The sequence below is a fragment of the Elephas maximus genome, chromosome 10, assembly GCF_024166365.1.
Source record: "Elephas maximus indicus isolate mEleMax1 chromosome 10, mEleMax1 primary haplotype, whole genome shotgun sequence".
NCBI classification, from domain to species: Eukaryota; Metazoa; Chordata; class Mammalia; order Proboscidea; family Elephantidae; genus Elephas; species Elephas maximus.
The window spans coordinates 63,216,607-63,234,424 of record NC_064828.1 but is presented as its reverse complement, the minus strand read 5'-3'; the positions used below and the strand labels follow the sequence as shown (position 1 = coordinate 63,234,424).

At 41.0% G+C, this 17,818-nt stretch overlaps 1 protein-coding gene and 1 pseudogene across 4 annotated transcripts in view; both read left to right on the top strand.

Annotated features, from left to right (window-relative positions):
* TRIM9 (tripartite motif containing 9) overlaps nt 1-2,727 on the top strand; it is a 112,409-nt gene extending 109,682 nt beyond the window's left edge. For all 4 annotated transcript variants that reach the window (XM_049897928.1, XM_049897926.1, XM_049897930.1 and 1 more), the window contains one exon: nt 646-2,727. In XM_049897928.1, the coding sequence (XP_049753885.1) occupies nt 646-708 (63 nt within the window). In that variant the 3' untranslated portion in view covers nt 709-2,727. The remainder of the gene's footprint in view (nt 1-645) is intronic.
* Nucleotides 2,728-7,552: 4,825 nt separating this feature from the next.
* LOC126083691 (U2 small nuclear ribonucleoprotein A'-like) lies at nt 7,553-8,475 on the top strand (annotated as a pseudogene).
* The last annotated feature ends 9,343 nt before the right edge of the window (nt 8,476-17,818 follow it).

Genomic DNA, 17,818 nt, shown 5'->3' with positions numbered 1-17,818 from the left:
TAGTGGTTAAGTGCTACGGCTGTTAACCAAAGGGTTGGCAGTTCAAATCCGTCAGGCGCTCCTTGGAAACTTTATGGGGCAGTTCTACTCTGGCCTATAGGGTTGCTATGAGTCAGAATCAACTTGATGGCAGTGGCTTTGGTTTTTGGTTTTTATCCACTGAGGCAAGGGGCTGAACAGAAATTGATCAAACAGTGTAAGTGGCCATGCTTCTTCATAATTGGCAATAATTTATCCAACCCCAGAATGAAAGGTTTACCCTAGTTTGAATGACTAGTGGACAATAAGAGAAAGGTTGTGTCTGCTAAGCTGTTCTCCATCCATGAAGTTGGCAGTGGTCACTGCAGTATGGTCAACAGACTCTGCTACCTACAAATCAAGGCCTGTATCTTCAGTCACAAGAAACATATTCTCCCTAGAGTTCTTAAAAGAAGCAGATGGATGAGAACTATATTACTACGTGTCACCACAGATTTGGGAGCCCACCCAGTTACCACAGGCAGAGTTCTACTTGGCCCTCGAAAACAGATGTTAAAGAGAAGTGAGAAAATCCCTTTTGTATTAGGAGCACACCTACTATGCACTGGCTGTGTGGGAAAGGGGGTGCCTGGGGTGCCTCGCAGGACTCACATTCTCTTTCCCCAGGTCACACTTCACACTGGGCTCCCAGTACCTGACTTCTACTCCAGCAGAGCATCGATAGCCTAAGGATGAACTGTGGAGCCGCCAGCTGCCTGTTCTTACCTCCATGGGAGAGCCACAGCGAGGAGCTCAGCCAGCGTGCAGTGGGATGAGGAGAGGGAGAAGGAGGAGAGAAAAACTGGTCATCTATAGTCTTCATATCCCACAGCTCTGCCCCCTTCCCTTCCAGCCTCTCCACTGGTATATAATGCCTGCATTCACTTCCATGTTCAGCAATTCTACCAACACAAGACCTAGACAGCCCACCGTGTCACTCCCAAATTTTGCTTTTATTTAACTTAGTTTTTTATTTAGGTGAGTTATATTTTCTTTTCTGGCCATCTTATTGGAGACTTACTGAACTGGCACTGCCAAGAGAAAACCCCCCCCGATGATTTTTTTATTATGCTTTCTAGCAGATAAACAGGTTGTAGGGGGAGGTAGGGAAGAATGAGCTGACTTTGGAGATTGCCATTTACCTCCTAGAATGTTCTTGTCCTGTTACCTCTCGTGCAGTGTTGGCTCTGCATAGCTAACCTATGGGAGTGGGGCAGAATGAATCTAGCATTGTGAAGTTTTACTAATCCATTAAAGCACTGCTGTACAAAGGTTCACAGTGGGATAGGATAATTAGGGTAGCCAAGTAATTGGGCAGACCCAAAACTCTGGCCATTGCATGAAATTGGGAGGCTCCTAGACATATGCAGACCAGGGGACTTAATGATTTGGTTCATTTATTTGATACAGATTATCAATTGAGAACCTATCATGGACTAAGCACTGTTCTAGACACTGGAGACACAGTGCTGAATAAGATAGGCAAGGTCCCTGCCTGCCTGGAGCTTATATTCTAGTAGAAGAATAAACCAAAAATCAAATCAATAATTACAAATTATAATACGTACTACAAAGGAAACAAACAAGGGGCAAAGGGGCTTATTGGCAAGACCTTTCAGATGCCCAAAATGATGCTAAAAATCCATACATTCTGGCCATAGGACCAATGCATTGTTCCCTCTCTAAGTACCAACTCAATGACTTTTCAACTGTGATATTTTAACGATGGGTCATCCCAGAGCCTTTCTTTGGTAGTAATGATACTGGCCTTCTTATTTGTTCATGCTGCGATGACACTAAACCTTAAAAATGGATGGCAGGTGTTCATTTTTTTCTAGTGGAGAGAATTCACTAACTGGGGACATTATCGTTAATGACCAGAGAGAGGAGGACCCATTCTCAGTAACAGGAGATCTTAAGTTGCAGTCCATTCGCATTCTCAGGATAAACATGCTTTTCACCTCACCGTGCACACTACCTGTGCCTGCTACAAATGAAAATTTCATCCGCTTTGCTGCCATTCACAACCTAACTTTCTGAAGTAGTTCAAATGATGTTTGGAAGAAAATGAAATTATATGTCTTTGCTATGACTGATAACAGAGTGATAGAGCTTATTACTTCTATGTAGAATTACCTTTCAGGTTCTTCAGTCAACACAATATTTTAGAAAATTCAGGACCTCAGAAGATTGCAGGAGGTTCTGATTAGTTGCCTAAATATTTGCCAGCGAGCCAAGCAATTCTCCGTGAATAAAAGGTTAACAAATAGAAGGGGAGAGGTAAGGTAGGATGGGAAAGCTAACAAATTAAAGTTTTGGCAAAAAGTAATATATGTAAATAGCTAATTATTTACTTTCGTGCTTACTTTATTTAGATTATTTCTATCAGTTACAATGTTTTTCTAGTTAAGTATACCTAATTTATTGAATGGGTGCTATCCTGTTTATGTCCGTTGTGGTTTTTCTTGGCTACAGAAAATCTCCGTTGCTGGGCAACACTAGTTTGATATTTGATTTAATCTCCAATGAGCCTCGATGGCTGGGCCGCTGTAGACTCATAGTTATTCTTGTTCTTTATTAAATCCATCCTGCTAATTAGATTTCCAGTGATTTGTAACACGTAGTTTACACTGAATTGCAATTATAGATGCATACAGCTACCATACTAGAAAAAACTGTCATTTCTGCTGTGCAAATAAATGATTTTTATGAGACAGCCTCATGTGTCTGTTTAGAATTTTTTAGTTCTTATCTATTTAGGGTGACAATTCACCTTTGTCGAGGCAATACTTCTGCAAACTGTAATTGGAAAGTCTAAAAAAAAAAAAAAAACCAGTTGCCATGGAGTGGGTTCTGACTCTTGGAGACCCCATGTGTGCCAGAGTAGAACTGTACTTTATAGGGTTTTCGACGGTTGTAAACTTTCAGACGCAGATCGCCAGGACTTTTTTCGGAGGTGGATTTGAACTGCCAACCTTTCAGTTCATAGCTGAAAGCTTAACCATGTGTGCCACCCATGGGCTCCTTGGAAACCCCCCAGAGCTCTTGAAAGTACCTGCTCTTTATCCCGTTTCCTTGAGAGTATTGTCACTGTCCCCCGGTTTTACTTATCTCCTGAACCTTAACTTCATATGAAATGTCTACAGTTCAGACACTTACTGGGGTGTGTCTCCAAGCATTGGAGACATATATTAACAAAAGCACTTTTTAAAAAGCTACGACCTTGTCACATCAAATAAAGTGTCACTGATTTTTCCAAACCTGGTTCTTTTAATATTTTTTTAATGGCTCAACAATACAGTTGTTTTAAGATAATTACATTATGGATCTTACACTGTCTTACGCTTTTAAAATGAACTGCCTTCATTTTTTTTATTATAAGAATAATATTACCTAACAGAAATATTAAATTTTTTTTTACTATTATAGTATTATTAACAGTAATATTTGATATTGTTAGGTAATATTTTTCTCATAATAAAAAAAATAAAGTACTATGGTCTAGGTTACAGTCTCACCAAGTGGCACCTTAGATGGTTGGGAGCAGATGCTGCTATCTGCCCACCCACTGTGGTTTCTGAACATCCCTTTCTCCTCACACTCTACCCTGGGATTTTCTTCTTCTTCCTCTGTTGGTCTCGTTTCTCTTCTTTCTCTTTTCTTCTCTTCTGTTCACTACCTACTGAAACACATTAACCATTCCTTACTTTGTGGTACTAAGATTAACAGTGTTTTGACCCCCGGCATTTCATCATACAGCTAATTAAGTGATTTGCAAGAAATCTTTCTATTTTCTGGAAATGAGATTCTTGTGTTTCTGCCTCTAATGTGTGCATTAATCTTTTCACACATTTTTCACTCACTGATAAGAGCTATTCAACTGACTGATAAGAAAGGTGGGCTTGCTATTAAATCAGCATTTCTGATTATGAATCAAGGGAACTATAATAATTAAACAAAGAATTTCTCAGGTCACACTACCTTATAATTTATATAAATACACTAAAGACTCCTGCACATAGTCTTCAAATATTTTTGCCAGCTAAATATCTTTGCCTCAGAGACACCTGTTTAAGGAACTTGGAGTCTGACATAATATATCACACATAACTGAGGCTACTTAAATTTTGTGTTCATCTGAAGAACCAGCCCCTCGGATGTAATACAGAATTCTGGGTATTGAATAATAATGAACAACAGAACAACTAAATGCACAGAAACATCCATCCCATCCTTTGGATTTATTAATTTTTTTTCCACCCCACCACAGCTATATATGTGGCTCATCTTTAAAATGACGAATCTTGTGGTATGTGAAGTATATCTTAATTTTAGAAAGCGGCTTCATTGCAACACTCAAAGGATCTCCTAAACATGAAGCCTAGTGGGCACAGGATACCAGGAGCCCTGTCTTGGGCTCATCAGACAGGATGCCTTCCTTTGCCAAGTCTGTGCTGCAACAGTCAGTGTTGGACACGACCTGGAGCCTAACATGAGAACTCGCCTTACAGCCTCCCTCACACTGCACCTTAATAGTCTGTTCCTATCTCCCCAAACTTGCCCAATGCTTCCGCAGCCCTTATTCTCTCAGATAAAACCCAACATTGAGATGGAGTGGTCCCAGAACCTAGGACCTGATCTCCTTACTCTACCTCTTATAGTTCCTCAGGAAACTGAAGGGTTTTAATTTACTTCCTCTTCCTGTCTGATAGAGATTGCCTCCACATTATGTTCTCTGTCTTCCTAACATGGCCTTTCATTTGTCCCTTTCCTTTCAGCCATAATGGTGGAGAAAGTAGAATAACTGGCAACGGTTAAGGAGGCAATTCAAAAACTGCTCTTACATACCCTTGTTGTTGTTACCTGCCATGGAGTCAGCCCCAGCTCGTGGTAACCATTCCATAATGGTGCACCATCCCCATGACCGGTTTTGGTCTGAAGGGTTTGCATTGGCTAAGTTTTGGAAGCAGACTGCCACGCTATTCTTCCTAGTCTGTCTTTGTCTGGAACTGAAGCCTGTTCAGCATCACAGCAACATTTAAGCCTCCACTGACAGACAGCTGCACATGAGGTACAGAGGCCAGGAATTAAACCGAGGAAGAATTCTACCACTGCCCCCTACGTATCCTTAACCTGTCGTGGCAGAATCCACTCCAACTCACAGCAGCCCTATAGGACAGAGTAGAACTGCCCCATAGAGTTGCCAAGGCCATAAATCTTTAGGGAAGGAGACTGCCACATCCTTCTTTAATGGAGCGGCTGGTGTGTTTGAACCTTCGACCTTTCAGTTAGCAGTTGAGCGCTTTAACCACTGCATCACCAGGCTTCCTTACGTGCCCTTAGTGGTTACAAATGTTGCTTATGTCTACTTTCCTTCTCCTACCAGGTAATAATAAAAAATCACCATGAAATCTGAAAGGGTGAATATTTTGGTTAGTGTTCTTGCCTCTTTTTCCAATATTTTTTCTAAAATTCTCTAATAATTAATGAATCAAAAAAAATTGTAATTTCGTTCATAAGCATGGCTGAATGTAAAATTTTAACTCCCTATTAACAACTTACAAACTGGTATCTTTTGATTTATGCCCGTGATTTTTAATGTATATGATAAAGGAAACCATAAAGGAAATGAAACAAACTTGTGAGAGAAAGTTTCATGAAGGTATAAACCAGTGGTCCTCAACAACAGCTATAATTCTTTAATAAGGATGATACGTTCAATTATGTATTCTTGTATGTAACATACAAAAAACAGGGGCATAAAGTGAGATAAAGCATGTAACAGTGCTTTGTGCAATAGAGATGAAAAGCATGTTAAATATAACTTAGTTATTAAATAAATTCTACACTCTGTACTACCAGGCGACCCTGAGTGCATAAGTGAGCTCAATATCTGGCTACTGACTCCCTGAGCACTGGTCCTAGCTCCACAGTACACCAGCAAGCGATGGAAACCCACCCACAGTTTCCACATCTCTAAAGTGGGGGCAACAATAGGGTTGTTTTCAGGGTAAAATCAAATAATACATGTAAAACACTCAGAACAGTGCCTGGTACACAAAGAGAGCTGTGAAGTCTTAGAAAATATAAACTGTGCGCAGTCTGCTAACAAGGCCAGAGACCCACACCCTCCCTCTATTATTAAACTGTCAGTAACATTATCCAACTGTCAGTAATGGCTCTTACCACCATCTTCTTCAGAGATAATGTCTTTCTTAGGAACTTGACAAAATATTTGTCAAATGTTTCTGCAAGAATGAATGGAAGGATGTAGGCAAGGAAATTTGGAGAAAAAGCAATAACTTGACTTGTAAAACACATTAAAATCTATATTAAAGTAACAATAATCAAAATAGTATAGTACTACCATGATCAACTACAAATAAATAACTCAAAGATTTTAATACATGTTGAACAGAGAATCACAAAAGAAAATAAAGATTATTCAAAAATGTTGAAAAGCATTATTCAAAAATTCAAAAGTATTATTCAATAAAACTATATTCTTAATCACATCACATTCAGATATTAAGACGTTAAACATGAAATATTAAGAAAAAACTTTATAAACCAGAATTTAAATATTTATCTGATCTTTCTCAAGGAGGCTTTTTTAAAAATAACTATAAGCTGTTTTATGCAATAGCTTACCAAATTTCTAAAACTCCTCTCTAACTTGAATTTAAAATTTTAAATCCTTCTTTGTTATTCCTGCCCATCTATCACAGCAGTCTGTTTTCTTCTATAATTAACTAGGCCCATCTTTATTCCATAGACCACTTCTAGTACTAAAGATTTATTGAATTTATTGATTTAATGGTATGTTGCCATTTAACAAACTACTTTTAAGATGGAGATATTAAACATGAACTGCTTTATATTCTGTTTCTAAGCTGTTCTTAGCTAGTAGTCAATGAGTTTATAATGAACAAGTCATGTGCAGTAAATGAGGGTCCTAATTATTCCTACTGTAATGCTGATTTCCATGTATGGTCTGTGAGGAGACTGCTCCACTCAATATATTTCCCTAATTGACTGGTGGGCAGTGTGGCTGTCAGAGCTAAGAAATACATCTCCGGTCTTATCCGCTCGGCAGGCTTACTATAATGAGCAGATGGTGGTTAACTGCAGCTTCTCAAGAGGTTAGCTTCATCACTGGCACTTTGGCGAAACCATTAGGCTTTGCAGAATAGGCAACCTTTGACTATCTGTGTATACGTAATATACTTAGATCTGATATACCTGCTGAAAAACCGCAAATACCTTCATCAGAAAGAAATCAATCTTACAAACTTCTGAGGTTCAGCCGAAACTCCATGCCACTATCAAACTCCGTGTCTTCAAGATTTTAACTAAGACCGAGAAGTAAAGGGTAGGACAATTACCACCAAGGAGCCCTGGTGGTGCAGTGGCTAAGCACTCAAAGCCACTCCGAAGGAGAAACATAGCAGTCTGCTTCGGTAAAGAATTACAGCCTTGGGAGATGTTGGCGAGAAGCAATGGGCCGGGGCACAGGGAAGCAGGTGGCAGCAGGATGGTAGCGCTGACGGCGGAGCTGATCCAGCCCACGGCGCAGTACACCAACGCCGTGCCAGATGACAGCTGGACCTCCGGGGTTATAAAATTCCTGTCATTGAAAATCTAGGTGTTACCTTAGACCAGTTTGATGCTATTGATTTTTCTAACAATGAAATCAGGAAACTGGATGGTTTTCCTCTGTTGTGAAGACTGAAAACATCATTGGTGAGCAATCACAGAATATGCCATATAGGTAAGGGATTTAATCTGTCTCTACCCTGTTTGACAGAACTCATTCTCATCAACAACAGTCTTGTGGAACTGGGTGATCTGGACCCTTTGGCAGCTCTCCAATCACTGACTTATTTAAGTATTCTAAGGAATCCTGTAACAGATAAGAAGCATTACAGACTGTATGTAATTTACAAAGTTCCACAAGTCAGAGTACTGGCTTTCCAGAAACAGTAACAAAAAGTGCATCAGGAAGCAGAGAAAATGTTCAAGGGCAAACAAGGTGCACAACTTAAAAAGGATATTACCAGGAGAAGCAAAACTTTTCATCCAGGTGCTGGTTGGCCAACTGACAGAAAGGTGGGCCATTTCCAAGGATGTAGAAGCAATCAGAATGCTACATAGCACATGCATGGGCGCTGGCTGAAGTGAAGAGGCTTGAACGGATTGCTGCAGTCTGGTCAGAGACCCAGCAGAGAATGCAGATCTGGGCCCACTGACCACGGCAAAGGACCCAGCAGAGAATGCAGATCTGGGCCCACTGACCACGGCGAAGAGCAGATGGAAGATGACACAGTCCCAAATGGATCTTGGGTACCACATGGCCGGGGCATCTACAGGATGTGGAATAATGCCGTCTGGGGACAAGTCTTACTTTTTGAACATGGAATAATCTCCTTATATGTGTCTACAAAGTGGAATTCATAAGCATGGATGAAAGGTTGCTGGTCATTTTGTAAATTTTGAAATCTAAATGTCAGTTTTCTACAAACAGGAAAATTAAAGAGCACTCACTGTGCTGCCAAGTTGCATCTCACGGTGGGGTGTTTGCAATGCGGTATATGGTAGTTTTTAAGTTGGGAGGGTGGGGTGGTGGCCTTAGGTAGGCCTCTCTGAATTGTTTAGATTTTAAAATTCTTAATGAAATTCAAGATTATCTGTAAAATAATAATTACAATTCTGGAAACCCTATGGGCCAGTTCTACTCTGTTCTGTAGTGTTACTATGAGTCAAATTTCAACTCCATGGCAATGGGTTTGATTTTTTGGTTTGCAATTACCACCTACAATGCGCATGCTGGGTGTAAGCTAGCTGTTCATTTTCCTGGTTGAGGGAACAGACTTTCTTGGTGTTAAGAGAATCTGAGCATCTGCTCTCTATGCCTTGGAGATGGGTGAGGAGTGTTTCAAAGGGTCAGGTGAAGCACCGACGGCCAACCCAGCGGGTGTTCCAAAGGACTGGGTGAAGCACCGAGGGCCAATCCGGGGGGTGTTCCAAAGGACCGGGTGAAGCACCGAGGGCCAATCCAGGGGGTGTTCCAAAGGACCGGGTGAAGCTCCGAGGGCCAATCCGGGGGGTATTCCAAAGGACTGGGTGAAGCACTGAGGGCCAATCCGGGGGTGTTCCAAAGGACCGGGTGAAGCACCAAGGGCCAATCCAGGGGGAGTAAAGACATCAGATGCCAGTTCGAGCCCAAAGCCAGCAAAAAGCAAAACGGGCAGATTCAGTCACAAGGAGATTCAGACACATTTCACACAGTGTTTTTCTTTTTCTACCCCTGAGATATTCAGTTATCAGAGTGCATGGTAGCAGGCAGGCTTCATGCTAAAGCCTCTCATCAGGTCTCTGGCAGTATCTAAAGGAAATGTAATAATCACTGGGGCACGCTCCCTGTAGAGACTTTCAAAGACACTATAAAGAAGGATAACTAAGGAACATAGGTTCTCCCAGAAAATATGATATTTTTCATGGTCAGAATCTTCCTAGAGCTAGACTAACACTAATAATAATACCCCATTTTCCTATTTCTCAGATGCAAAGGTTGACTGTTTTTTGTGAGTTTTTCTTTCCTCGCACTTTAACATATCTAAAATCAGGACACATCTTACAACACCTGTCAAAAGAAACTCACCGGCCACTGGTAGAGTTGTGGTCTCAATCTTGGCTGCACAGTGAAATCATCTGCAGAACTTTAAAAACTAATGCTTGTATACTAATTTAATTGGCTGGGATTCAGCCTGAGATCTTAGGTTCCCCGGGTGATTCTAACGCATGACCAGGGTTGAGAAAGGTGGGATAAGGAACGAGCGGGTGACATACACTCAGAGACGGTTGTTATTGCCTGTGTTTGGGAAATTAATAAAGGCAGGGAGTATCAGTCCATTGGTCTGTTACTTCTGTCCAGTTATTTCCTTTGGTAGCTGCTGAATTTAAACTCGAATGTTAATTGTCACTTAAAAGGTCTTTTAAGAGAGTCCACTATAATGCAGCACAGAAAAGGAAAATATTATTGCATCTGCACAAATTACCTGTAAACTGGGTAATGCAATTGAAGGAAATAACAATTGCAAAAACGCGGAGAACACATCACAGGTTTTCCAAACCTAGGAAAAGTTGTTGGGACCAACGCTTGTATCAGGAGAAACCACCATTCAGATGTCCAAATCTATCAAAAGCTACCAGCTATTTCCTGGAAAAGTTCTTTGCTTCCAGTGATTTATAATTCAATAAACAGCAATGATAAAAACAAAATAGCCAAAAGGGGGCAAAGGAAAAAAAAAGCAGCACAGTATTCGTTAGGACGTTTGTAAACTGTTCCACAGCATCACAAAGCCAGTGACAAGGGATGTGCCTTCAATTTCTGGGATGTGTTTTTTTTTTTTTTTTTTTTTTAACAAAAGCGGATGTTTCAAGAGTGGGGGGGGTCTCTTCAGTATTGATTTTATGTCTCAGAATACCATGCCCTTCCACTGAGTTAGCTCAAAAAACAAGAGAGCTTCTCCAGCTCAGCTGAAACTGGGGACACAGCCAATTTTACCTAATACATCTTTCCCAAGCAATGAACACAAGAAATGCCTCTAAGCTACTCAAAACTGAACTTAGACGGCATAAACATCCACACAGCTGGTAAGAAACAATTTCATTCTTTGGGTCTTGCTGATCTGAAAATATGTCTCAATGTGGATTCTAGGGTCACAGAAACCTGGCTCCCAGCCCAGTTCTGGCACTTGATAATTACGTATCTGTTGTTCATGTTAGTTGCCATTGAACCAGCTCTGAATCACGGCAACCCTATGTGCAGAGGAGAACTGCTCCAAAGAGTTTTCAAGGCTGTGACTTTTTAGACATAGACCACCAGGCCTGTCTTCTGAGGTGCCCCTGGGTGGGTTCAAGGCACCAACCTTTTGGCTAGTAGCCAAGCACTTAGCAGTTTGTACCACCCAGGAACTCCAGGATTTACATCTAGACAAATTCATTAACCTCAATAAATCTTAGGTTGTCATAAACTGGAAATAATAATACCTACACCGCAGGGTGGTTGTGAGGATTAAGTTAACAAGTATATTTAGTGACTAATACAGTACCTCACTGGAATCCCTCTTCACTAAGCTCTTGTTTATACTTGCAATGGAGAATGGTCAATATGCAATTAATAACACACTGCTGTTACATTTGCAGTGTTATTGTTGAGGGTCTTTCCGGCAAATCCCCAAACATGTGAGTGGTCTTGGGAACCCCTAACACATTGACCTACTGGGAAATTCAATTACCAGATGAGTAATTGCCTCTACCTTCACAGTGACCCTTAGGATAAAGCTGGGAATATAATGCTTTGAGTGGATCTCCTCAAATGGGATGCTCTGAGAGTAGAGGCCTGAGCAAGAGAAACGGTGTAATGTTCCAGGTACCTTACAGCCCACTCTCCCCAACCCCCACCACCTCTGATCTTGTTCTGGAGGTGTTCTGGCTTCTGTTAAGTAGGTTCAAGTCTTAGAGTCCCAGTAACGGATTGCAGGATCTTTGGTTTTGTCCAGTTTTTCCATCAGTACATAAGAAGTTCTCAAAAACACCTTTGTTGAATTGAGCTATGTAAAAAGTGGCTAATTTAAAAGCTGAAAGAAAATACTCTAAAATATTAACAACGGATGCTGCTATTACATTTCATTTTCTATATTTTATATACTTTCTAAATTTTCTAGAAGAAACATAGTTTTTTAATAATGAGAACATAAGTAAAAAATAAATATTAGTTTCCAAAAAATCTAAGCGATGCTCCTGTAAGTTAGATGAGGAATCTACAAGGACTGGGCCGAGATAACTTTGACCCCAGAGTTTTGGCCACAGACATCCTGGGTGAGGCCCACATCACAAAGTATTTGCCTCTTGGGACTTAAACTTGGCTCTGCTCCCTTCCATTCAGTCTTCGTAGCTCGTATCCATGAAACACAATGGTCAATTCATGAAACAGATTTGTCAACTGCTAACTACAAAAAAAAAAATTAGAAGACCACTGATGCTTCTTGGCTTTCAGTGGTAAATGCTACAAGCTGTAAATGCTACAAGCTGTAAGTGTTGCCATCAGCTTTTAACTGCCTGCAGTGATGGATGGAAATAATTTTTTAAATAATAAAAAAAACTTCCCTAAATGTATCTTCATGAAACTAATATTAAAAATTAGTTTGAACACATCAATTAATAGCAGGAGGAGGCAGCCTAAAAATATTCTAGGTAGCAGTAGGAAACTATTCTACAAGTTTTTAAATTTGGCATGAGCAATTCAATAGCTGACAGTGTTACCACTTATTATAATGTATGATAATTAATTATGATTCAACATTGATAAATACCAAAATTAGCAGTGCCCAGCTACTCTTAGTAATGCCAACGCTCTTTCTAGCCTTCTAGCCAAATTCACTTTTTCATCACTTCTATCGCTTTAGTTCAAAAGAATGGTACATTTGTAGCTAAAGTATATTTTCTATATACAGAAGAAAGAGTTTTCATTAAAACTTTTATATTAGATCTAGCAATTACACTCCACACAGAAATGAGGGCATATGTACAGTAAAAACATCTACAAAAGTGTTCATGGCAGCTATGTTTATAATAACAAACAACTGTATACAATCCAAAAGTTGATCACCAGTAAAATGGAGAAACAAATTATGCTACATTCATACAATGGAATACTATACAGCAAAAAAAAAAACATATGAAGTTTGGCAAGAACATAAATGAAACTTTGAGACTATCTTAGTTATCTAGTGCTGCTATAACAGAAATAACACAAGTGAGTGGCTTTAAGAAACAAATTTATTTTATCACCGTTTAGGGCGCTTGACATCCTACTTCAGGGTACCAGCTCTAGGGAAAGGTTTTCTCTGTTAGCTCTAGAGGAAGGTCCTAGTCTCTTTAGTTTCCGTTTCCTGGTTCCTTGGAGATATCCAGGTGGCTTGGCATCTCTCTTACTCCATCTCTGCTTGCTCTACTGCTTGTTTAATCTCTTTTATATGTCAAAAGAGACTGACTCAAGATACACCCTACACTAATCCTACCTCCTTAACATAACAAAGAGAACCCATTCCCAAATGGGATTATAACCACACAGGCACAGAGGTTAGGAATTACAACACATTTTGGGGGGACACAATTCAATCTATAACAGAGACATAATGTTGAATAAAAAACCAAAAAACCAAACCTGTTGCTGTGTCAATTTTGACTCACAGTTACCCTACAGGACAGAGTAGAACTGTCCCATATGGTTTCCAAGGAGAGGCTGATGGATTCGAACTGCTGACGTTTTGGTTAGCAGCTGACCTCTTGAGTACTGCACCACCAGGGATGTGTAAGCTCTTTGTAAATCTTTCTTTGGTAATATTTTTATAGCAGTATAACAGAGAAGTATACAAATCTTAAGTTCATATCGTTATAAATTTTTACAAATGAATACCATCTAGAAAACTATGGAACATCACAACAGCTCAGAAGCCTCTCTTGTGCCCCCTGTCATTCTCTCTTGATACACTGATTTCTAATACTGCAAAATATGTCTGTCTCTTTTAAATTTTATATAAATAGGACCATATAGTATAATTCTATTGTTTCAGACTTCTTTTACTCAACATGGAGCCCTGGTGGCACAGTGGTTAAGAACTTGGCTGCTAACCAAAAGGTTAGCAGTTCGAATTCACCAGTCTCTCCTTGAAAACCCTATGGGACAGTTCTACCCTGTCCTATAGGGTCACTATGAGTCAGAACCAACTGAACAGCAATGGTTGGTTGGTTGGTACACATCAAAAGGGATGTGTAGCTTATTAAAGTTATTTTAGTAAACGTTTGATATCTTTAGTAACCTGGCTAATAACATATGTGTAAATCACTCAGCTGGTAACCAAGAGGTTGGAGGTTCAAGTTCACTCAGAGGCACCTCCAACGAAAGACCTGGTGATCCACTTCCAAAAATCACCCATTGAAAACCCTAACACACATGAGGTCTCCATGAGTCAGAGTGACTTCATGGTAACTGTTCTGTTGTTGTTGTTTGTTTGTTTAAGGTATATTTATCTAGTTCTCATAACCTTTGAATCAGAGAACATCTCGCCATTAACTGTGACAACTAAAATGTCACTGATTCTTGTTCCCGCTTGCCTTAATAAGACCTCCAACCACTGCATACTGTGTCTTGTATTTCTAGAAGTCTCCAGAAGGTGTCTCCCATGTGCTACTAATCCTGCTGGCGATGTCTGCCCCACCAGGCACAGAAGTTCCTCCAGTTCTCCTCTAAGCTCTGCAGCTGTGGAGTGTAGAAAATGACTCTCTCCTGTTCATGTTATTCTCTGCTGGGGGGTAAAACAGTGTTTCTGGGGTTTGAGTACTTTCACAAAGTTTAGTGAGTAAGTTCTTCCAGTTTTTACTTACAGTCCTCTATGACCCCATTGATACTCATACTTCCAGGTTCCCGGACCAACAAAAAGATTCAAGAAACTGCTACAATGCCATGATCAGACTTGTTGCTCCCCTCTGACAGCTACGGCTTCTTCCTGGGTCAAGTTAATCATCGTACTCCTTCTGCCCTTAGGATGAGTTCTCACCCAGCAAGCTCCTGTGCCCTCAGCAGCTGCCCAGTTTCCTAGACATGCCCATGTATACCTAAACCCACACAGCGGGCATGACCTGACTCCTTTCCCAGATGACTCCCCTCCCCTGGGCGCACTGACTTGTCCTAGGCCTGTCTCACCAGTTCGCAGATGTGCCCAGACAGGCTTGAAAATCTGTGATAGACCCCAGCACAGGTCCCTGCTATGCTGCTATGCCAATCCTGTAAGCTCATGTAGTTGACTGGAAGACTCAAGCCACTAATACATCAGTCTCTGAGTGTTTCTAGACCTGGCATAAGGATGCTGACATCCAATGTTTTTTAAAAAGATTTTTCCAATGCTCTGTATTTTATTCTAAAACATAAATTATTTCTTTAGAATTCAATAAATTTACATTTAAGATTTTGAAAAGAAAAAAGTGTCATCTATTTTACGCTGTAGCAAGACTAATGAAAATAATTTTGATTTATCTTCTTCAGATTACAGTAATTTTTTTTCAGAGGGTCTTGGTGCATAAATATCTGGAACAAAAAAAAGAAAAATAAAGCAGTGATCAAAACTGCAATTACACCCTTTGCTCAATCACTCCATTGCCTGTGATGTCAGGTTCAAATGGCAAATTCTTCCACCTGCTACTGTTGGCTTGTCTCTGCAGTTCTCACACTGAATCTTTTCCTCAAAAATATAAAAGATGATATTCTAAGTGGGATAAAACATCATGTTTTCATCTTAAACCGGAAACATAAATCGATGATTCAGATACTATAATTCAAGAGGGTGGAGGAGGAAACAACTTCCAGGAAGAAAGAGAAGCAGCTATTACCATTTGGCTTCCAGGCAGATGCAAATGCTCTTTCCTTCCTGTGAACTCAGGTAGTACTTAAGGTCTGGGCTAACTGATTTTCCGTTTAGCATATTCTCCCTTATAGTTTCATGTGAATGTGGTACTCGATCTAGTTTACAAGTTCATGGTAAGACAGAGACCATGACCTGTATTTTTTGTACCATTAGCCATGAACACAGTATCTTGTACATAGTTGTGGTGGATTAATTTTGTGTGTGGCCTTTCTAGCCATGGTCTTGTAACTCCCACACAGGTGACTGTGTGATAGGGTAATTGTGGCCTACCAAGGGGATGGGTCAGTTTTGCCTTAAAAGAGAGCCAATTCCAGGGCAGGAAGGAGAAGCCCACCACCAAAGAAGAGCGCAACAGGAAAGACCCAGCAGCAAGAGATGGCACGGTGGGCTTCCAGACCAGAGAGAGAAAGCTGAATGCCTTTGGGCAGAGATTAAGGTCCGGGGAGAGGCATGCCTGTGAGCGTAGTGGCGAGATGCTATCCTGATGGAAAAACTGTAGTCTGAGGGTTCTTGAGCCTGAATTGTAACTGTTACTTCCCTAATAAACCCCATAATTGTAAGTATGGTCTGCGAGTTCTGGGTGGTCATTCTCGAATCCAGTAGAGAATGCTGTGAGAGGGATGGTTGGTGTCAGAATTGGTAGAGATGGCGGAGAAAGGAGGCTTGTCTGGCCCCCACCTCATGGGAGAAAGCCTTGTGCTGTTGATCTTGGTTCTCCTTCCCCCTTGTGGGGTTGGAGGAGATCAGACATCTCCCTCGCCATTTTTACAACAGTGGACGGAGAATAAATGTTCACTGATTGCTTTGTTGACTTCCCAAGTTGGCCAATACTTTCAGATCTTCTTTCACCTGAGACATGACCCTAGGGAAGTTCTATGATCATAGTTATTAAAACCTATATTGCATTGTGGCCATTCCCACAATTAGTACATGGACTGGCAGGGGAGAGATGAGGAGAGGGAGGCAGTTTCCAGAAAACAGGGTACAAGGTACTGTGCAGGCAATGTATGCATTATATAGCACCAGTCTCCTTATTCTGCAGTCTGCTTGCCAAATGAATAAGTTAAAAACACTGAATTTGAAAGAGAGGTTATGCTATGCAAAACTAATGCTTAATGAACTATAATCCACCTTAGACAACAAGGAACACAAACAAAGAAGCCCTGCTTCTGTGTATGAGATCAGGTACAAGGGGCAAGTCAAAACGCGAGGTTAGCTGGGGGTTTGCATTGACACAGGCCAGGTGACAAGGAGGCTTCACCTGTGCGTGTCGCATCACGATTATCTGCTGAATCCCTGTGCTTAGCACCTTTTCCGCTTCTTTTCCTCTGTCAGGATTTGTTCACATCTCTTTGCATAATTTTCCCAAGATTACATAATCTCCTCACTTGTTCCCATGGCAAGTTGAAAGCTTATTCTGAAAGCATGAGTCTTGTTGCCTTAGTAATAATACCGGAGGGTAAAGCAAATACAAACAGTTCATAAACTCAGATATACAAGAAAATACAGCTTTTTTCTTTTTTTTGTATCAGCTTAATTTCTAGTGTAAGCCCTCACTCCTCAAGGAAGGGGAAAAAGTTTGATCTTAGTCAATGGCCTACTCAGTTCGGGATCCCTCACAGGGACTTACCTACTGCCAAGGCACTGGCGGCAGGAGGCTAGGAGCTGGATAGCCTCTAGCCTTAATACCTTTCCCTTTGGGTATTCTCTGAATCAGCCTTTAGCACCTGGTCTTCAGCCAACCACTGCCTCAGGCCTTGATAGGGCTGGGGGGTTTTGTGAACACGTATAACCCCCCACTGCCAACCCCCACCCCACAAGCAGCCACTTGCTCCCAGAACCACGGGAGGTCCTGCCACCTCCCTTGGTTCTTCCCAGGAAGCAAAGTCCTGGGCTGAGCTCAGATACTCAGACCACCTGGGGTTCCTGCTGCCTCCTCAGGGATACAGGCTTGAGACCCCTCAGTCCGAGGCCAGCGACATTTCTACTCTCCCACACACCCTCTGTCATCTTCTCATTCCTGCTCCATTCTCCTCAGACCCTTGACCCTCACTCATATCATGTCTCCCATAGGTGAGTCTAGACCTGCAGTCCAAACCAGAAGCCTCACATCCTTCACAGTAGTTGTGAGCAGACTTCAAGTGCTAGAATAGCTCTTGAGGAAGACAGGAAAAAAGTGAACTACCAGGAGAAAATTAAGATCGGTTTGTTCTAAAATGTAATCCCAACCCAAAAGTTTACATCGCAATAATGCTTTAAATATTTTCCAGCATTTCTACACTCGTATCTTTTTTGAGCTTAGCTATATTGCG